Source organism: Corticium candelabrum, chromosome 19 (assembly GCF_963422355.1).
Source record: "Corticium candelabrum chromosome 19, ooCorCand1.1, whole genome shotgun sequence".
NCBI classification, from domain to species: domain Eukaryota; kingdom Metazoa; phylum Porifera; class Homoscleromorpha; order Homosclerophorida; family Plakinidae; genus Corticium; species Corticium candelabrum.
Window position 1 is genome coordinate 2,944,254 of NC_085103.1, and position 17,500 is coordinate 2,961,753.

General features: G+C 42.0%; 2 protein-coding genes across 6 annotated transcripts in view; both read left to right on the plus strand.

Annotated features, from left to right (window-relative positions):
- LOC134194500 (transcriptional repressor NF-X1-like) overlaps positions 1-3,172 on the plus strand; it is a 15,368-nt gene extending 12,196 nt beyond the window's left edge. For 2 of the 3 annotated variants that reach the window (XM_062663437.1, XM_062663439.1), the window contains 3 exons: positions 146-212; positions 576-718; positions 2,881-3,172. In XM_062663437.1, the coding sequence (XP_062519421.1) occupies positions 146-212; positions 576-718; positions 2,881-2,950 (280 nt within the window). In that variant the 3' untranslated portion in view covers positions 2,951-3,172. The remainder of the gene's footprint in view (positions 1-145; positions 213-575; positions 719-2,880) is intronic. The other variant, XM_062663438.1, reaches the window with a different exon arrangement.
- A 3,505-nt stretch (positions 3,173-6,677) lies between these two features.
- LOC134194517 (arf-GAP with GTPase, ANK repeat and PH domain-containing protein 3-like) overlaps positions 6,678-17,500 on the plus strand; it is a 15,827-nt gene continuing 5,004 nt past the window's right edge. The window contains exons 1-10 of one of the 3 annotated variants that reach the window (XM_062663457.1): positions 6,678-6,871; positions 8,970-9,028; positions 10,139-10,229; positions 10,287-10,378; positions 13,968-14,109; positions 14,165-14,308; positions 14,362-14,525; positions 14,590-14,673; positions 15,334-15,435; positions 17,203-17,500. The exon at positions 17,203-17,500 is cut by the window's right edge and continues 425 nt beyond it. In XM_062663457.1, the coding sequence (XP_062519441.1) occupies positions 6,718-6,871; positions 8,970-9,028; positions 10,139-10,229; positions 10,287-10,378; positions 13,968-14,109; positions 14,165-14,308; positions 14,362-14,525; positions 14,590-14,673; positions 15,334-15,435; positions 17,203-17,500 (1,330 nt within the window). In that variant the 5' untranslated portion in view covers positions 6,678-6,717. Of the gene's footprint in view, positions 6,872-8,012; positions 8,853-8,969; positions 9,029-10,138; positions 10,230-10,286; positions 10,379-13,967; positions 14,110-14,164; positions 14,309-14,361; positions 14,526-14,589; positions 14,674-15,333; positions 15,436-17,202 lie in introns of those variants that run through there. The other 2 variants (XM_062663454.1, XM_062663456.1) reach the window with 2 other exon arrangements.

Sequence of the window (17,500 nt, forward strand, 5' to 3'; positions counted from 1 at the left end):
ATGTATATATATATATATGTATATACCAACTCCTTAATTAATAAAAATGGAAGTTTAACAAAGCTCATTTGAACACAATTTCATATATATATATATATATATATATATATATATATATATATATATATACATATATATTTTGTAGGAAGGAGCCTGTCATAACGGCCAGGATAGAGAGTGAACTCATCAATGTTGTGGAGAGGGCAAGGAAGGTTAGAACGAACTGTTGTGTTGTTTGACTTTGTTGGCTTTGTGTGGTATGCGACAGGTATGTGTGTATGTGTTGTCGTTGTCTTATTTGTGGTTTGCTGTTATTTTACTGTCTTATGGTATTATGTTTGAGATGACTACATGAGCTCCAGTTCTCTCAAATATATTTTGGAATGTGGACAGACAGACGGATGGATGGACGGACACACACACACACACACACACACACACACACACACACACACACACACACACACACACAGACACACACACATGCACACACAGACACACACACATGCACACACAGACACACACACACGACTTTGACATGTCACAATGCTTACTATTTGTCTCTTTGTATATAGTCAGACAGTGTGCGGCGATATGCATTTCCCGTAATGAAGAAAGAACATCGGCAAATAATCCACGACCTCTCTGTCTACTACAACTGCCAGAGCTTTAGCCACGATGATGAACCGAACCGAAACGTTGGCGTGACAGCATCAAAGTGTGTACACATACATACATACATGCATACATACATGCATACATACATACATACATACATACATACATACATACATACATACATACATACATACATACATACATACATACATACATACATACATACATACATACATACATACATACATACATACATACATACATACATACATACATACATACATACATACATACATACATACATACATACATACATACATACATACATACATACATACATACATACATTCATGATGGTATGTCCACTGATTTCAGTGATGACTCTTTAATGTTTCTTGTACATACATACATACATACATACATACATACATACATACATACATACATACATACATACATACATACATACATACATACATACATACATACATACATACATACATACATACATACATACATACATACATACATACATGCATGCATACATGCATGCATACATGCATGCATGCATACATACATACATACATACATGCATACATTTTTTTGTTTTGTTTACAAGGACCCTTAGGGACCAGGTTAGATACTGCAATCACCATTCTGCAATCTAACACCGCAATCTAACACCGCAATCTAACACTGCAATCTAACACTACTGTAGCAGAAGTCACTATCAGAAGTCACTATGATGTACTTCACTCTTGCTGTACTTGCCGTAGATACTTGATGTAGACAGAACCTGACACTCCGGAGAGAGAGGCAATTGTACATACATACATACATACATGCATACATGCATGCATACATGCATGCATATGTATATACATTTTTTTGTACATACGTACATACAAGAGCCCCTAAGGCCCAGGTTCGATACTGCAATGACTAAACTTGCTATACTCTAAACTTTCAACAGTCACTCTATCATGTCACTAGCTACGTCATACTTGCTGTACTTCATACTTCATACTTCATACATGCTGGACAGAACTGACACTCCGGAGAGAGAGGCAATTGTATGTTAGTTCCTTGTCCAAGGAAATTTATATATGTGGCCCTCCCACACTCAAACTCTGACCCAAAGGTCCCGAATGTTGCCAATCTCCAACTACACAGTCTAACCAATTGAGCCACATACATACATACATACATACATACATGATGGTATGTCCACTGATTTCAGTGATGACTCTTTAATGTTTCTACATACATACATACATACATACATACATACATACATGTACATACATACATACATACATACATACATACATGATGGTATGTCCACTGATTTCAGTGATGACTCTTTAATGTTTCTTGGAAACACTAAAGGAACCTGCACAATGAAGAGATTATAGTGAGCCAGGGGTGTGCAGATCCAAACCCACTCTCTCGTCCAGAACGCACAAAACAGATACATACATACATACATACATACATACATACATACATACATACATACATGATGGCATGTCCACTGATAACAGTGATGACTCTCTTTAGTGTCCTCTGTGTCTCTGGTGGGATTTACCACCTGCTTTTGAACGGCATTCTTTGCCACAAGATTGGCAAACAAATGACTTGTTGGTAGGAACAATTTGTTCTTTCCGTTTCTGACGTTGAGCTTGAAGATGTCTAATATGATTTTCTTCAAACTGTTGGAGTGATGAATGGCAGAGAGATCTCCAGTTTGTTCTATCACTCGATAGTTTCTCAAAATGCAGGAAGTCAATCCCACAAGATTTCATATTAGCCTTGATAGAATCTTTATAACGTAATTTAGGACCACCTTGATGACGATGGCCCTGTTCCAGTTGACCAAAAAGGAGTTGTTTGGGAATTCTATCATTAGGCATTCGAGACATGTGACCAGCCCAGCGAAATTGGCATTTCATAACAAAAGATTCAATGCCACTGATGTTACAACGAGATAACACTTCTGTGTTGGGTATATAGTCAGTCCACTGGATTCCACATATGCGGCGAAGACATAGCAGATGAAAACTCTCCAAACTTTTGAGGTTACGACGAAGAAGGGTCCATGACTCGCAACCGTACAATAGAACTGATAAGACTACTGCTTTGTAAACTGCAACCTTCGTGGACATACATACATACATACATACATACATACATACATGCATACATACATACATACATACATACATTCTATCTGTTTCACTAGTCAATGATATGTTTCTCTAGGGATTCTAAGCTACCTGTGCCGACGTTAATGGCTAGCGTAGAGAGCTCCAAGAAGGACAACCAAACGTAACGTGTTCACAACAATACTTTACAAACATATTTTTGCTTGAAATCTGTCAGACATAGCAACTAAACTTAGCAACCGCACTATAGGGCGTTGTACATGTATTTTATATTACCAGAGGCGTGAAACGCTAAGGTACTGTATAGTAGTGCAGGCCGGTCACGTGATGTACGACCGTGCCTCCTGCGTAACACATGACCATGCAAATAAATAATGAATTTTGTAGTGTTGCAGTTACAGTTTGCTTTTGCTTGTAGACCAGCCTATCGTTGAAAGGGTACGCTTCCTGTTGTAGGTATGTCAGACCTGCCAACCTAACTGAACGAAAATGCGTGAGTGTGCAGGGAAAATGCGGGAGCTTGCGGGACTTTAAATTTTTTGACACGCCTACAATATCATTAATATCAATAAATTTTATCGTAATAAGTGTTAAATAATATATGTTTATCAAGATTTAAATATCCGCTTGCTTGAGTAGAAGCCATTAATTAATTAATTACAGTACACCTAGATAAGCAAAGTGCAACAAATGTAAACACACAGAACTTCTACGTACTACTGCCTAGATTAATTAATTAATTAATTAATGAGAACGATGTATATACACATTCTTGCGGCTATAGTTGGGATGTTTTAGATTCTATTGTTTTGTGGCCTTCTTCAATCGCTTTCCAGCAATGCAACTTCTTGGTTAGTCTCGGCAGCCTTAAACTTGAAGGGGGCGTGGCTAGCGACACAATTTTTGGGGGTATAGGATAGCCAGGCCCTCCCCTTATCCACTTCCAGACAGTTATGCCTGACCGAGCAAATATGTATGAAAGAGCCGGATGGAGAGACGGGCTGGAACCTAGACATTGATATCCGGATATCAAGTATGGATTAACATAATTAACCCGGATACCTGATATCCGGGTTAATTATGTTAATAGTACTTGATATCTATTAACATAATTATCCCGGATATAATTATCCCGGATATCAAGTATCTATTAACGAGATTAACCCAAGACGTAGCACCACCGACTCGAAGGAAAACGACTATGTTAAACACATTATTGCTACACCAGACTACTACTGTACTAAGTGCATGGAGAGTTGGTATCCGTACAGACGAGCTACTAAATCTCTTCGCTCTGACGTAAATAACATAAAAGCAAACAGTAAAGTAACCTTTAGGTATTAAAACTGCTATTATCTAGTACAGTACATACGTCTGCAAGCTTTCGTGCAAAATCACGAAGCCTGCGCGCACACGATTTTGTACTGTTGGGACTCCAAGGGTGCGTAAGATGGCCGACACTGAGTACGGCTCTAGTGCTCAGAAGAAAGAAGTGCTAGGGACAAGTTTTTTGAAGGGGTTTGCTGCCGGAATCATCGTGTCTCATATCAATAAGACTCTGGTGGTGGGACTCCTGGTGGGGGCGGCGGCCGGAATTTACGTCGAACAGAACTACAAGGAGTTGCGATTGCCGAACGTAGCCGACGAATTCCGACGACTTCGAGACAAACTAAGGTCGCGAACGAGCGATTGATAGACACGACGACATGTACAGGCGAGAAAGGCGAACTTTTAGAATTTATTGATATTAACTGAACCGGATGTTATTTGATAATTCGGGACAATATATTGATTTATTAATTTATGTTTAATTGTTTGATTAGAATGTTGTTTTGTAATGAGTTTGTCTGATTCGTTCATGTCATAGACATTAATTCCTATGCAGTTTTTTCAGAGCTACATTCAGAACTACAGGTGGTCCACCTAGGCCTGTGTGGAGCCACGCGTGGGTGTGGCATTAAGAGACTTAGTGCCTGGGGCCAACGTGAATGTAGACTCCACATTCTCTGATATTGTATTTTGCAGGAGCCAAGTTCTAGAGTTCAACAGACGAGACTCTTAGACTCCTGCCCAGTCCTCCTTCCTGCAAGGTTGCTACACCACGTGTGTATAGATCCACGTGGTTTCACACATGGTGTCATTCTTCATGCATAAGCCAATGACACGTGTGAAACCACATGGACCTACACACACACACACACACACACACACACACACACACACACACACACACACACACACACGTGTGTGTGTGTGTGACAGTTAGCGCACGTGGTGTAGCAACCTAGGGGACTGGGCAAGAGTCTAGAGTCTACTCACTACACATGTAACTAAAAATCTTTGATCAATTTGATATAATTAATTAATTAATGGCACATTGATGTCTAATGCTATATTCACTTTTTATTTTTCTCATAACGTATCTATTGCAGAAAATTGTACAGAATAGGGGTTTGAGTCTTGGTGCCTCCTGGAAACAAACGACAGTCCTGTGTGGCCAAGTTTGGCTCTATTGCCATGGTAACAACATTCCTGACGTTTGTTTGGCCCTTAGTATGAGTCTTGCGTAGCCAGACCTCTCCCCTCTCCGGTCATCATGCTTTCCAGCAGGAAAGGGTCTGGTGAATTTCTTGCATAACTTAATTAATTAATAACCATTTAATTAACAACCCGGATGTGTTATTTTAGTTTACCCATTATTGTGGTGCATATACCTGGGGTATATTATTAAGAATAATTAATGTAATTATTGATGAGAATATTGAATTAGTATAATTATGTTATTAATATTAATTAACGTAATTATTGATAAAAATATTGAATTAGTATAATTATGTTATTAATATTAATTAATGTAATTATTGATAAGAATATTGAATTAGTATAATTATGTTATTAATATTAATTAATGTAATTATTGATGAGAATATTGAATTAGTATAATTATGTTATTAATATTAATTAATTTAATCATTGATAAAAATTAATAACTATACTATTAATAATAATAAATTTAATTATATTATTATTAATTATTATTAATAATAGTCACCGCCGTGGCTTAGTGGTTAGCGACAATGGCTACCACTCCATGGTTTAGGGGTTCAAACCCCAGTGACGACAGTAAATTATGAAACTTGTCTGTCTTTCTTTCTCATGTTTCTCTAGCTTTATCCATGAGACTATGACTTGTTTCAGTCATTGGGGAGTTTCTGTGGTCTGGTGAACGATCCGTTGACGATGACGTTCAGTGCTTTCCTGGTGGTTGTTGATACCCACTAGGCGTGCTATCCCGATGTTCGCGGTCACCGTAATGCCTGCAGTCTATATCAAATTAGCTAGTCACTGATCGTTGTGTGGACTACACAGAAACATGTACCCCGATGGGCTCACCTGCCGGGTTGGTGGGCGCCCAGATGAGGTAAAGACCCCACTTGCCCGTTATGGAGGGGCATAGCGACACATACTATTAATTATTTATTATTAATTATTAATATTATACAAGAATTATGTTGATAAAAATAAAAAAAATTAGTAGACAGCATTGAAAGCTCTGCATATGCAAACAACACGAACATACAATACTCGTGGAATGGTCTACTGTACACGTGTATTTCCTAGCAGCTGTTTATTATGTTTCTCAGGCAACTCTAAGGCTACTTTCCTTATCAAGAGCATTTTTGTGGTAATGTGAAGCATAAATGTGCACGCATGCGCAATCTCTCGCGGCTCCACCCGCCGAGGTACTTACGGCTTCATCATCGACAGATTGCGACATTGGTATTGGTATTACCTCACGGCAATGGACGGTAATTCATCCGTTGAAGTCAGCAATCGCCCATTCGTCCTCGGCGACGCTGCATCTCGCACGCCACCCGTCTTCTTATACGGGACCTCAACCACTCCTTGTGGGCGTGGGAGCTTGTCTCTGTTCATGTCGGCGTCCTCGGACGACGACATTGTTCGACGCGAAATCGAGCGCTTTCGAGCCGTACGAACGACCATCGACGCCGTGCAACGAGAAACGCAGAACATCGGCGACGTCGTCGTGCGCGGCAGCGTGCAGAGCCACCTCAGTCGCCTGGAGAGTAAGTTCACTACAACACAGGCATGCAGCATGACAGACGCGACGCGAATCGCACGGATTCTCGTTTCGTACGACGTCAGACGACCGAACACTCGTGCATCTCGCGATACGAACGAGACACCAGCGCTTGGTTATTCTGTCAACGTGAAATGACTGCGCATGTCGGCATGAGATGACTGCGCATTCAGTCATTGAGTCAGTACAGTCCCGGTCTGTTGTATCATGCCACATAAACTATTGCCTCGCCTGCTCGTTTGCTCTAATATATTGCATCGGAAATGTCACGACACCCCCGGAAGCGTGCACTACACGCTACAAATGGCATTCGCCGGGCGTAGTCTTCTAGAGCAATATGGCGGAGAACTTGGAGATTGCGGGAGGCATTGATGTTAGAGTATAGCAAACGGCAACTAACAACCGACATCGTTTTAAGCTGGAAATGCCAAGACTTGTAGTTTGGTTTTGTTGTTACTCTAACAAGCCACTTGAGCCAAGTTAGGTCAACACAATGTGATCATAATTGTGGGTCAGCAGAAACGAGCATACTATGCGCAGTCCTGTGGTCCGCATAAAATGACTGCGCAACCGGTTATTTGGGCAGTACAGTACTGTACAGTACTGTACAGTCCCGGTTTGTTCTATAATCATGCCGCATAAATATTGCCTTGCCTGCATGTGTACTCTAATATATCCAGGGCGGTCTGAAGTGGGGTGACGGGGGGGGAGGATCAACAATGTTGTGTGTATGTTTCAACTGGTTTCAACTGAATTTGACTGCATTGGTACAACTTATTGACCGTCTTTACCAGCCAATATCAATCTGAGCAAGATAAGTGTGAGCAGACCCAATATCTGATTCATCATGTCTTCATGTTGTGGAAGAAGCCAACTGCCATTTCCGACGATTGACCTAGCCTATTTTGCGTTTTCAGCTCTTGACACGGACTCTACACAGCTTAATTAATTGAATTTTTAGTATGTTTCAATTTTTTCTTAGAGTTAATTAGAGCATGCTTTGAGTTACAGTAGTAAGTCCTCCTGATTGTAGCGTGCGTTAAGTTACGCTTACGTAACGCGCGTTAGGCCGTTTCACTTTCCCGACGGCTCTGATATTTAGTGCGGCCAGAAGCGTGCCATACATGCCACAAATCGCATTCAACTCGACTGCCCTGCCCAGGAAGTCGAGTGTATTTAGAGGGTAGTGGCTACCTGTCAACGATGGTCTGACAAATCATTTTTGCTGGAATACCAAGCCAGTTTGCCTAACTGTCTAACTAAGAAGCCACTTTGAGCCAAGGGCAAGTTGTGTGAGCATAATTTGAGGATAATTGTACACCTAAACGGAAGATAAAATGAGCATAGTATGCGCTGCAGTCCTACTCTCAAAATGAAAGAACTGGCGCATTCAGTCATCTGGTCAGTACAGTACAGTCCTGGTCTGTTGTATCATGCCGCGTAAATGTGCCTCGCCTGCTCGTTTGCTCTAATGTCTTACATCGGAAATAGCACGACACGTCCGGAAGCGTGCCATACACGCCACAATCGTATTCAACTCTACTGCCGTGCCCAGGAAGTCGAGCAAATTAGAGTGTAATAGGATACCTGTCAACCGGTTGTCAGCATCCAATGTACCGGTTTCTCCCCTCGAAATCGCTGCCTAGAAGTACGTAGAGTGAGAAAACCCGACGGAAGGAGTTAGTCTAACGCACTAACAACCTCTCGATTTCGTCCTACCATCAATGCTATGCTCGACGTGGCGAAAATGGACACGCTCCCGCTCGCCTACTGCGGACGCCAGAAGAAGTCGCCGACGCCTCTCAAACGCTCGAAATCGACTCGACGCTCGCAGAGTCTCGACGAGCCGCTCACGGCGTCGTTCATGCGACGATGGAGTCTGAGAAACAGACTGAAGGGCGGCCGGAGTGTCGACTCCAACAGAGAGAGGCACGAAAAATCGCTCGGACGGACAGGATTTATGCCACGTATGTTGTAATATGGTCGGATAGTGAGTGAATTCGGTCGTCGACGTTGTGACGATGGGCGTATTTGCGTAAATCTCATGCTGTTTGTCTTTTTCTTCTTCTCTTTCTCTCGTCTAGCGTACTTGAAGGAGTCGCAGGAGTGGACGTTTCCGCGTGGGTCAAACGAGCTGCGGTTGGTGAGTCGCTCTGTGTGACGTGTGTGGACGCACGACGGTGTGTGGATGCATGTAGGCGTGTGGTCGCCTCCTTCCATTAGTCGCCGTGGGGTGAATGAAAGAGGCACGGCGCGCAAGCGGACGGTTGTCCACTGATTTCAGTGATGACACCGGTCAGTGTCCGCTCTCCTCTGTGATGTCGGTACCATTGTAGCAACACACACACACAGTGTGTGTAGATACAATTGTACTGTAGCAACGGCAGATACATTGTAGCAATGCAGTGTGTTAGTGTACCAATGCAGTGAGTGGTTGCCATAGCGAGTCCTTGAAGTCATTGAACGTCAGTGTGGATCCCTATAGTTTTTTTTTCAATATTGAGATATGCATGACATCTGTTGCTGTTGTGAATGGTTTTTCCTGTTTTTGTTTCACTCATTTCGATTGCTATTCTGTGATAAGTTACTATCTGGATGATGATGCACTTGTAGGTAGCAACGTCGTATATGTGGATACAATTGTAGCAACACAGTGTATGTAGTAGCAGTGCAGTATATGTGGAGACAATTACTGTATCAACGCAGTGTATGTAGATACTATTGTAGCAACGGCGGATGCAACTGTAGCAATGCAGGTGTGCTATTGTAGCAACACAGTGTGATGGTGTAGCAAGACTGTGTGTTATTGTAGCAAGGCTGTGTGTTATTGTAGCAGTGCAGTGAGTAGTTGCCTTAGCTAATCCCCAGTAGAGTCGTTGGACGACTGTGTGGATCCTTAAAGTTTTCTTCTCCTTTTTTGTTGGATGTCAGATAATGCATGACACTTGTTGCCAGTGGTTTTTGCTGGTATGTTTTGTTTCACTTATTTGTGTTATTTTGTGATACTATCTGGTCTATTGGATGATGATGCATCATTGATGATGACATGTTCTTAATTAACCTTTGTGTGTGTGTGTGTGTGTGTGTGTGTGTGTGTGTGTGTGTGTGTGTGTGTGTGTGTGTGTGTGTGTGTGTGTGGTGTGTGCACGTGCGTGCTTGCGTGTGTGTGTGTGTGTGTGTGTGTGTGTGTGTGGTGTGTGTGTGCATGTGTGCGTGTGTGTGCGTGCATGTGTATCTGTCTGTCTGTCTGTAGAGTGTCGTTGGAAATCCAAGCTCGGGCAAGACACTCGTGATTCATCGCTATTTGAATGGATTGTCTCCGAATTATGATTCGAGTAAGATCGGTAGGTGTGTGGTTGTTGGGTTGTGTTGGTATGTTTACATGTGAGGGTCGTATTTAGTCAAGTATGATCAGTTCAAGAGGGATGTTATTGTTGATGGGAAGACTCGACTTCTGTTGATTCGTGACATCACTGGGACGCCGTCTCCTCAGGTGAGTTGTAGTGGTGTATTGTTGGTGTGTGTAGTGACGGTGTAATGAGTGTGTAGTTAGTGTGTGTTTAGTACTGGTGAGGAACAGGGTGTGACGTCTGTTGTATGAGTTTGTTTTGATTCTTGGGCAGGCACACACACACACACACACACACACACACACACACACACACACACACACACACACACACACTGTGACACACACACACACACACACACACACACACACACACACACACACACACACACAACATTTCATTAATGTCACAGTGTGTGCTGATATCGTGTAATCTCTTCAACTGCCTGCCAGTGTGACACCGTCAGAGTGATGTCATGCTGAGGCCCAGTAGGCAGTTTGTCTGTCAAGTGAGTCATAACTTCTCTAACAGCATGCAGCATCCAAGTGTTCAAAAAATCTAACCGACGTTATGTCCTTCACCCAGGGGCCATTATTCAGGGAGAGGCAGTTATTGTATGATTTCATTTGTGCAGACCGTGCTTGGCAAGAGTGCAACGAAATACAGCACAGTAGACCGACAATGCATGTTGATGACACTCACATCGAAAGCACGCACCTATGCTGTTCGTGCACCAGTTTACACTCTACATGCTAATAGTTAATTAATTAAGACGACAATCTGTCGTCGTCAAAAGCATCAAGCTACACTAGGATGTCCCTCTTATGGAGGCCACTTGTTTAGATAGGCCAGTAGGAAGCATTTAGATTGGTCTGGCCTTATGAAGGCGTGGGACATAGTGACACAAGATGTTGAGCATACTGGTACACAGTACATACCAAACCAATGCACAATGGCCTCTTGACTAATTACTCTTGCTTAGTTACCGATGATTACTCTGATACGTGGCTACACAAAGACGTTTTACTCCACAATCTAAGGGCAGTATACATAGCGATTGAGTCAAGAAACTCTATTCCACTTTCATTCAAATTGTAAATATATTAGTTATTTAATTACCTATACTTTTATATCTGGGAGTTTTGGGTGATCGCTGACTGGCATAAGTTCAGTTTTTGAAAAATTGTTTGGACTAACTCAGTTACTGGACCGGTTCCCATGGCCCTGTAATTAATCGGACGTTTGTGATTAATGATTTTGGTAAGCATGTTTTCACTGTTTAATTATTAATTAATTAACCACCTCAGGGTTGTTGATCAGATGGCCTTGTTCGGACATTTGTGGTACACCACATGCAATTAGTATGGTAATACGTTTTCATTCAGATTTCTTTGTAGTTTATCTTGGGGTTAAGGCAAGTGGCAAGTAGCGAAGGAATTAGGATGTTTAGGTTGTGCCGTAGCAATACAGACTGGTGTCTGTGTGTGTCGTGTTTCTATGAATTTATTTTGTAATTGTTCAACACACATGCGCGTGCGCACACACACTCACACACGACACACACACACACACACACACACACACACACACACACACACGACACACACATGCACACACCCACGCACACACACACCCACACCACACATGCACACACACACACACACACACACGTCTATACTTGGGAAAACAAATATTTTTACACACCCAACGTTGCCAACTCTGCACCTCTTGCTAATTTCCCCTGTTGTGTCAATTGTCTATGTTGCCTTGGGCGATGACTGGCCATTTATATTCATATCTCTAATTACACTTTAGTGATTCTTCTAATGTGGTTTGTGTAACTGTTGCATACATACCAGTAACTGTAACGTGTGGTTGGGCGTAGTGATAATTGGTTGCTAGCATCGCATCACATCGCATCGCATTGTGTGTGTGTGTGTGTGTGTGTGTGTGTGTGTGTGTGTGTGTGTGTGTGTGTGTGTGTGTGTGTGTGTGTGTGTGTGTGTGTGTGTGTGTGTGTGTGTGTGTGTGTGTGTGTGTGTGTGTGTGTGTGTGTGTGTCTGTGTGTGTGTGTGTGTGTGTGTGTGTGTGTGTGTGTGTGTGTGTGTGTGTGTGTGTGTGTGTGTGTGTGTGTGTGTGTGTGTGTGTGTGTGTGTGTGTGTGTGTGTGTGTGTGTGTGTGTGTGTGTGTGTGTGTGTGTGTGTGTGTGTGTGTGTGTGTGTGTGTGTGTGTGTGTGTGTGTGTGTGTGTGTGTGTGTGTGTGTGTGTGTGTGTGTGTGTGTGTGTGTGTGTGTGTGTGTGTGTGTGTGTGTGTGTGTGTGTGTGTGTGTGTGTGTGTGTGTGTGTGTGTGTGTGTGTGTGTGTGTGTGTGTGTGTGTGTGTGTGTGTGTGTGTGTGTGTGTGTGTGTGTGTGTGTGTGTGTGTGTGTGTGTGTGTGTGTGTGTGTGTGTGTGTGTGTGTGTGTGTGTGTGTGTGTGTGTGTGTGTGTGTGTGTGTGTGTGTGTGTGTGTGTGTGTGTGTGTGTGTGTGTGTGTGTGTGTGTGTGTGTGTGTGTGTGTGTGTGTGTGTGTGTGTGTGTGTGTGTGTGTGTGTGTGTGTGTGTGTGTGTGTGTGTGTGTGTGTGTGTGTGTGTGTGTGTGTGTGTGTGTGTGTGTGTGTGTGTGTGTGTGTGTGTGTGTGTGTGTGTGTGTGTGTGTGTGTGTGTGTGTGTGTGTGTGTGTGTGTGTGTGTGTGTGTGTGTGTGTGTGTGTGTGTGTGTGTGTGTGTGTGTGTGTGTGTGTGTGTGTGTGTGTGTGTGTGTGTGTGTGTGTGTGTGTGTGTGTGTGTGTGTGTGTGTGTGTGTGTGTGTGTGTGTGTGTGTGTGTGTGTGTGTGTGTGTGTGTGTGTGTGTGTGTGTGTGTGTGTGTGTGTGTGTGTGTGTGTGTGTGTGTGTGTGTGTGTGTGTGTGTGTGTGTGTGTGTGTGTGTGTGTGTGTGTGTGTGTGTGTGTGTGTGTGTGTGTGTGTGTGTGTGTGTGTGTGTGTGTGTGTGTGTGTGTGTGTGTGTGTGTGTGTGTGTGTGTGTGTGTGTGTGTGTGTGTGTGTGTGTGTGTGTGTGTGTGTGTGTGTGTGTGTGTGTGTGTGTGTGTGTGTGTGTGTGTGTGTGTGTGTGTGTGTGTGTGTGTGTGTGTGTGTGTGTGTGTGTGTGTGTGTGTGTGTGTGTGTGTGTGTGTGTGTGTGTGTGTGTGTGTGTGTGTGTGTGTGTGTGTGTGTGTGTGTGTGTGTGTGTGTGTGTGTGTGTGTGTGTGTGTGTGTGTGTGTGTGTGTGTGTGTGTGTGTGTGTGTGTGTGTGTGTGTGTGTGTGTGTGTGTGTGTGTGTGTGTGTGTGTGTGTGTGTGTGTGTGTGTGTGTGTGTGTGTGTGTGTGTGTGTGTGTGTGTGTGTGTGTGTGTGTGTGTGTGTGTGTGTGTGTGTGTGTGTGTGTGTGTGTGTGTGTGTGTGTGTGTGTGTGTGTGTGTGTGTCACTGTGTGTCACTGTGTGTGTGTGTGTGTGTGTGTGTGTGTGTGTGTGTGTGTGTGTGTGTGTGTGTGTGTGTGTGTGTGTGCCACTGTTTGTGTGTGTGTGTGTGTGTGTGTGTGTGTGTGTGTGTGTGTGTGTGTGTGTGTGTGTGTGTGTGTGTGTGTGTCACAGTGTACACATGTGTACACACAAACAAGATTTACAGGTCAACAGGATGACATTTCTCATTGCCGTAGGTCATCAAATGGACGGATGCATTTCTTCTCGTCTTCAATGTGTGCGACGAATCAAGCTTCCACATGGCGCTAACCTACTACGACAAAATCAGTCAAGAGAAACAAGTCCAAGACATGCCCATCATACTCGTTGGCACACAAGGTTGCCTGCCTTCTCAATTCAATCTCATCATGATATACTAATTATATAACAATAGATGCCATAACCGACTCGAAGCCGAGACGCGTGAGTTCAATCGACGTCCGACGTGCGACGGCCGACAGCAAGGAACCTCTACAGTGTCCATACATGGAAGCTAACGCTAAACACGGAGTGAATGTTGATTACATATTTCGTGAAAGTCAGTCGGTTCGATGTCGTCGTCATGAAGTGCATTACTGACCACGTGCGTAGTCTGTAGGAAAATGGTACTGATGAGGAACAACGCCATGCAAATGTTGTCACCCGTGAAGTCCGGTTCGCCGGGCGTGTCGTTGACGCGATCGCTCGGCGGTGAGTTCCACAACAACTCGCCGCAGTCGATTCGTAAGTCGAAGAGGAAGTCAGCATTGTTTCCGGTACGGAATTGGTAGTGATGTGATGGTCGATGATCGAGTGTGTTGATTGTGTGTCGGTGTTTAGTCGAGTAGTGGATCAAAGATTACCGGATCGGGAGAGAAAGTGGCGGCTGTGTTTGGCAAAGGTCGAAGTGTTCCGATTAAACAGGTAGGGTGGTATGCGGTAGATGTATTGTATACTGTAGTGTGTGTACTAGTAGGCTGTAGCGTACAGATTGTAAGTGTCGATCGCAATTAGCGACAACAAATCAGTCGCTTCACTAAATTCAGTAAAGTTTTCACATCGCTATGTTTTTCATTGACAATGATTTATTGATATCAATAATTGACATTATTTTACATTAATTGTTAGTTTATTGATATCAATTTATTGACATTAATTAATGTACATTAATTTATTGGCATTAATTTTTTAAAATTTTTTTTATGTATAACACCTCCCCAACACTAATTATTGTTTAGTTTATTGATATCAATTTATTGACATTATTTTACATTAATTGTTAATTTATTGACATTAATTTATGGACATTAATTAATTTATTGACATTAATTTTTTAATTTTTTATATATAATTATATATAACACCTCCCAACACTAATCAATTGTTAATTTATTGACATTAATTAATTACACTAAAGTTTTTCGAAAAAATTTGTATATAACACCCCAACACTAATTAATTTTTATTTTATTGACATTAATTTATTTGAATGCATTTGAGCTTGTACACGAAGTAAAACGAATTGCTTGTAGTTTTCGATCTTAACCTGTTACACAGTGGATCATCTGATCTGGTCTGTCTTAGGGAGACCTTTGGAAGAAGACTAAGAGTGGTCTCACTAAAGAGTGGAAGAAGAAGTTTGTGACGTTGACCGAAGGCAAACTGACGTACTATCCTAGTCTACAGGTAACAGCATCATATAAGCCATCTCATCATTGTGTGTGTACATGTAAGTAGTATTAGCTTAGTTTAGTTAGTTAAATAAATTAGTGTCTCAATAAAAGTTTATATACATTTTTATTTATATTATGTATTTATGTTTTTATTGGTTTGTTTTATTTATTGTTTATTTATTCATTTATTTATTTTTTATTTTTAATTTTTTATTTTCTATTTTGTTTATTTGTGTCACTATGCCCCTCCATGATGGGCAAGTGGGGTCTTTACCCCCATCTGGGCACCCACCAACCCGGCAGGTGAGCCCAGCAGGGTACATGTTTCTGTGTAGTCCGCACGGCGATCAATGACTAGCCAATTCGATATAGATTGCAGGCATTACGGTGACCACGAACATTGGGACAGCATGCCTAGTGGATATCAATGACCACCAGGAAAGCACTGAACATCATTGTCAACGGATCGTTCGCCAGATCACAGAAACTCCCCAACGACTGAAATGAGTCATAGTCTCATGGATAAAGCTAGAGAAAGATGAGAGAGAAAGACAGACAAGTTTCATAATTTAAACCAAGGAGTGGTAGCCATTGTTGCTAACCACTAAGCCACTTTAATTTTTTCTTTTTTATTTTGTTTATTTATTTTTTAATTTTTGTTTTTTATTTTATTTTGTAATTTATTTATTTATTTATTTAATTTTATTTTTGTTTATTTATTTTTAATTTTTTATTTTGGTAATTTAGTTTTTTTATTCTTTTATTTTACCCACTAACAGTGGGCAAACAAATCACACATACTCCCACATAACATTGTCAACATTACAGATGGCTAGTCTGTCCAAAATCAGTTTAGCATTATACCGCTATAATTTTTAAAATCGCTATAATTTTTAAAATCTCTAAAGAACTGAGAGACCAAACTCCCAGTGTCTCTACAACTAGAGGATAAAAGTCACATCCAGCTATGTTAACTTCGTCTTCATGCCTTGCAATCTTCTCGGAGTCTCCTCCAGCAGCTGCTGCTCTTGGTTGGGTGGCTGATTCTAGGAGATATGATGCCTGTAGGGAATTCCTAATGGTCACATTGAAATATGCAGCTTGGCCCTGCAGGAAGTCAGGATGAAACACATCCCCTGGTCTGGCATTGTTGTGGCTGTTGCACCGTTGCTCCTTCTTGCAGTTGTGGTTGTCCACAAGAACTGTGTTGAAAATGACATCACAAAGTGTGTCATGCCTTTTATTTCTTATTGAGCCATGACCACAATCCAAGACGTGATCTCCATGTGGATCGACGACAGTACCACAAGGACACCTAACGGACGAAGGAGGAGATGGAAACACAGGAATGCCAAGCCACATACGAAGAGCAACCATAAGTTCCTGAGTAGACATGACCAGGCCTAGTTTCTGGTTAGGTATTGCCATAAGGCATGCCCCAGAATGTCTGGCGGAGACTGAGTTGAGACGTGTTTGTCTCGTAAGTTACTTTCAGCCTTGCTTTTCCGTAGAAGTGATGAGTCAAGAACGACTTGGAATTTGCATTGTTTAGAGCCTTGAAATCAATATCCTCATAGTGTGACAGTACACTCCTTAAGTCTCTTACATAACACTTATGTGTCTTTTTTATTTTTTTTATTTTTTATATTTTTGTATATATTTCTTATTTTTATTGTTTTTACTCTACTTTTGTTCATTTATTCATTATTTTCTATTTTTATTATTTTCACTCTATTTTTGTTCATTTACTCATTATTTTTTATTTTTAAATTTTGTGCAGGACTACAGGCATGACGTCCACGGCAAAGAAATCGATCTTCAACGCACAACAGTCAAAGTCCCACAAGTACGTCTCGTCACGACTCCAACTACCGATGGTCAACACACAAAACCGAGCAAATCCGCATCATCAACCGACATACCAAACTACATGGACTCACGACACGACGGATCAGTCGAGAAAATCGGCGAACTTGCGATCGCCGCGGCAGCAATGGCCCTGCAACGCGGCCTCGAACGCGACATGTCAAAATATGAACAATTCAACACCAAGAAGGTATGGGGACACGAGACGGAAG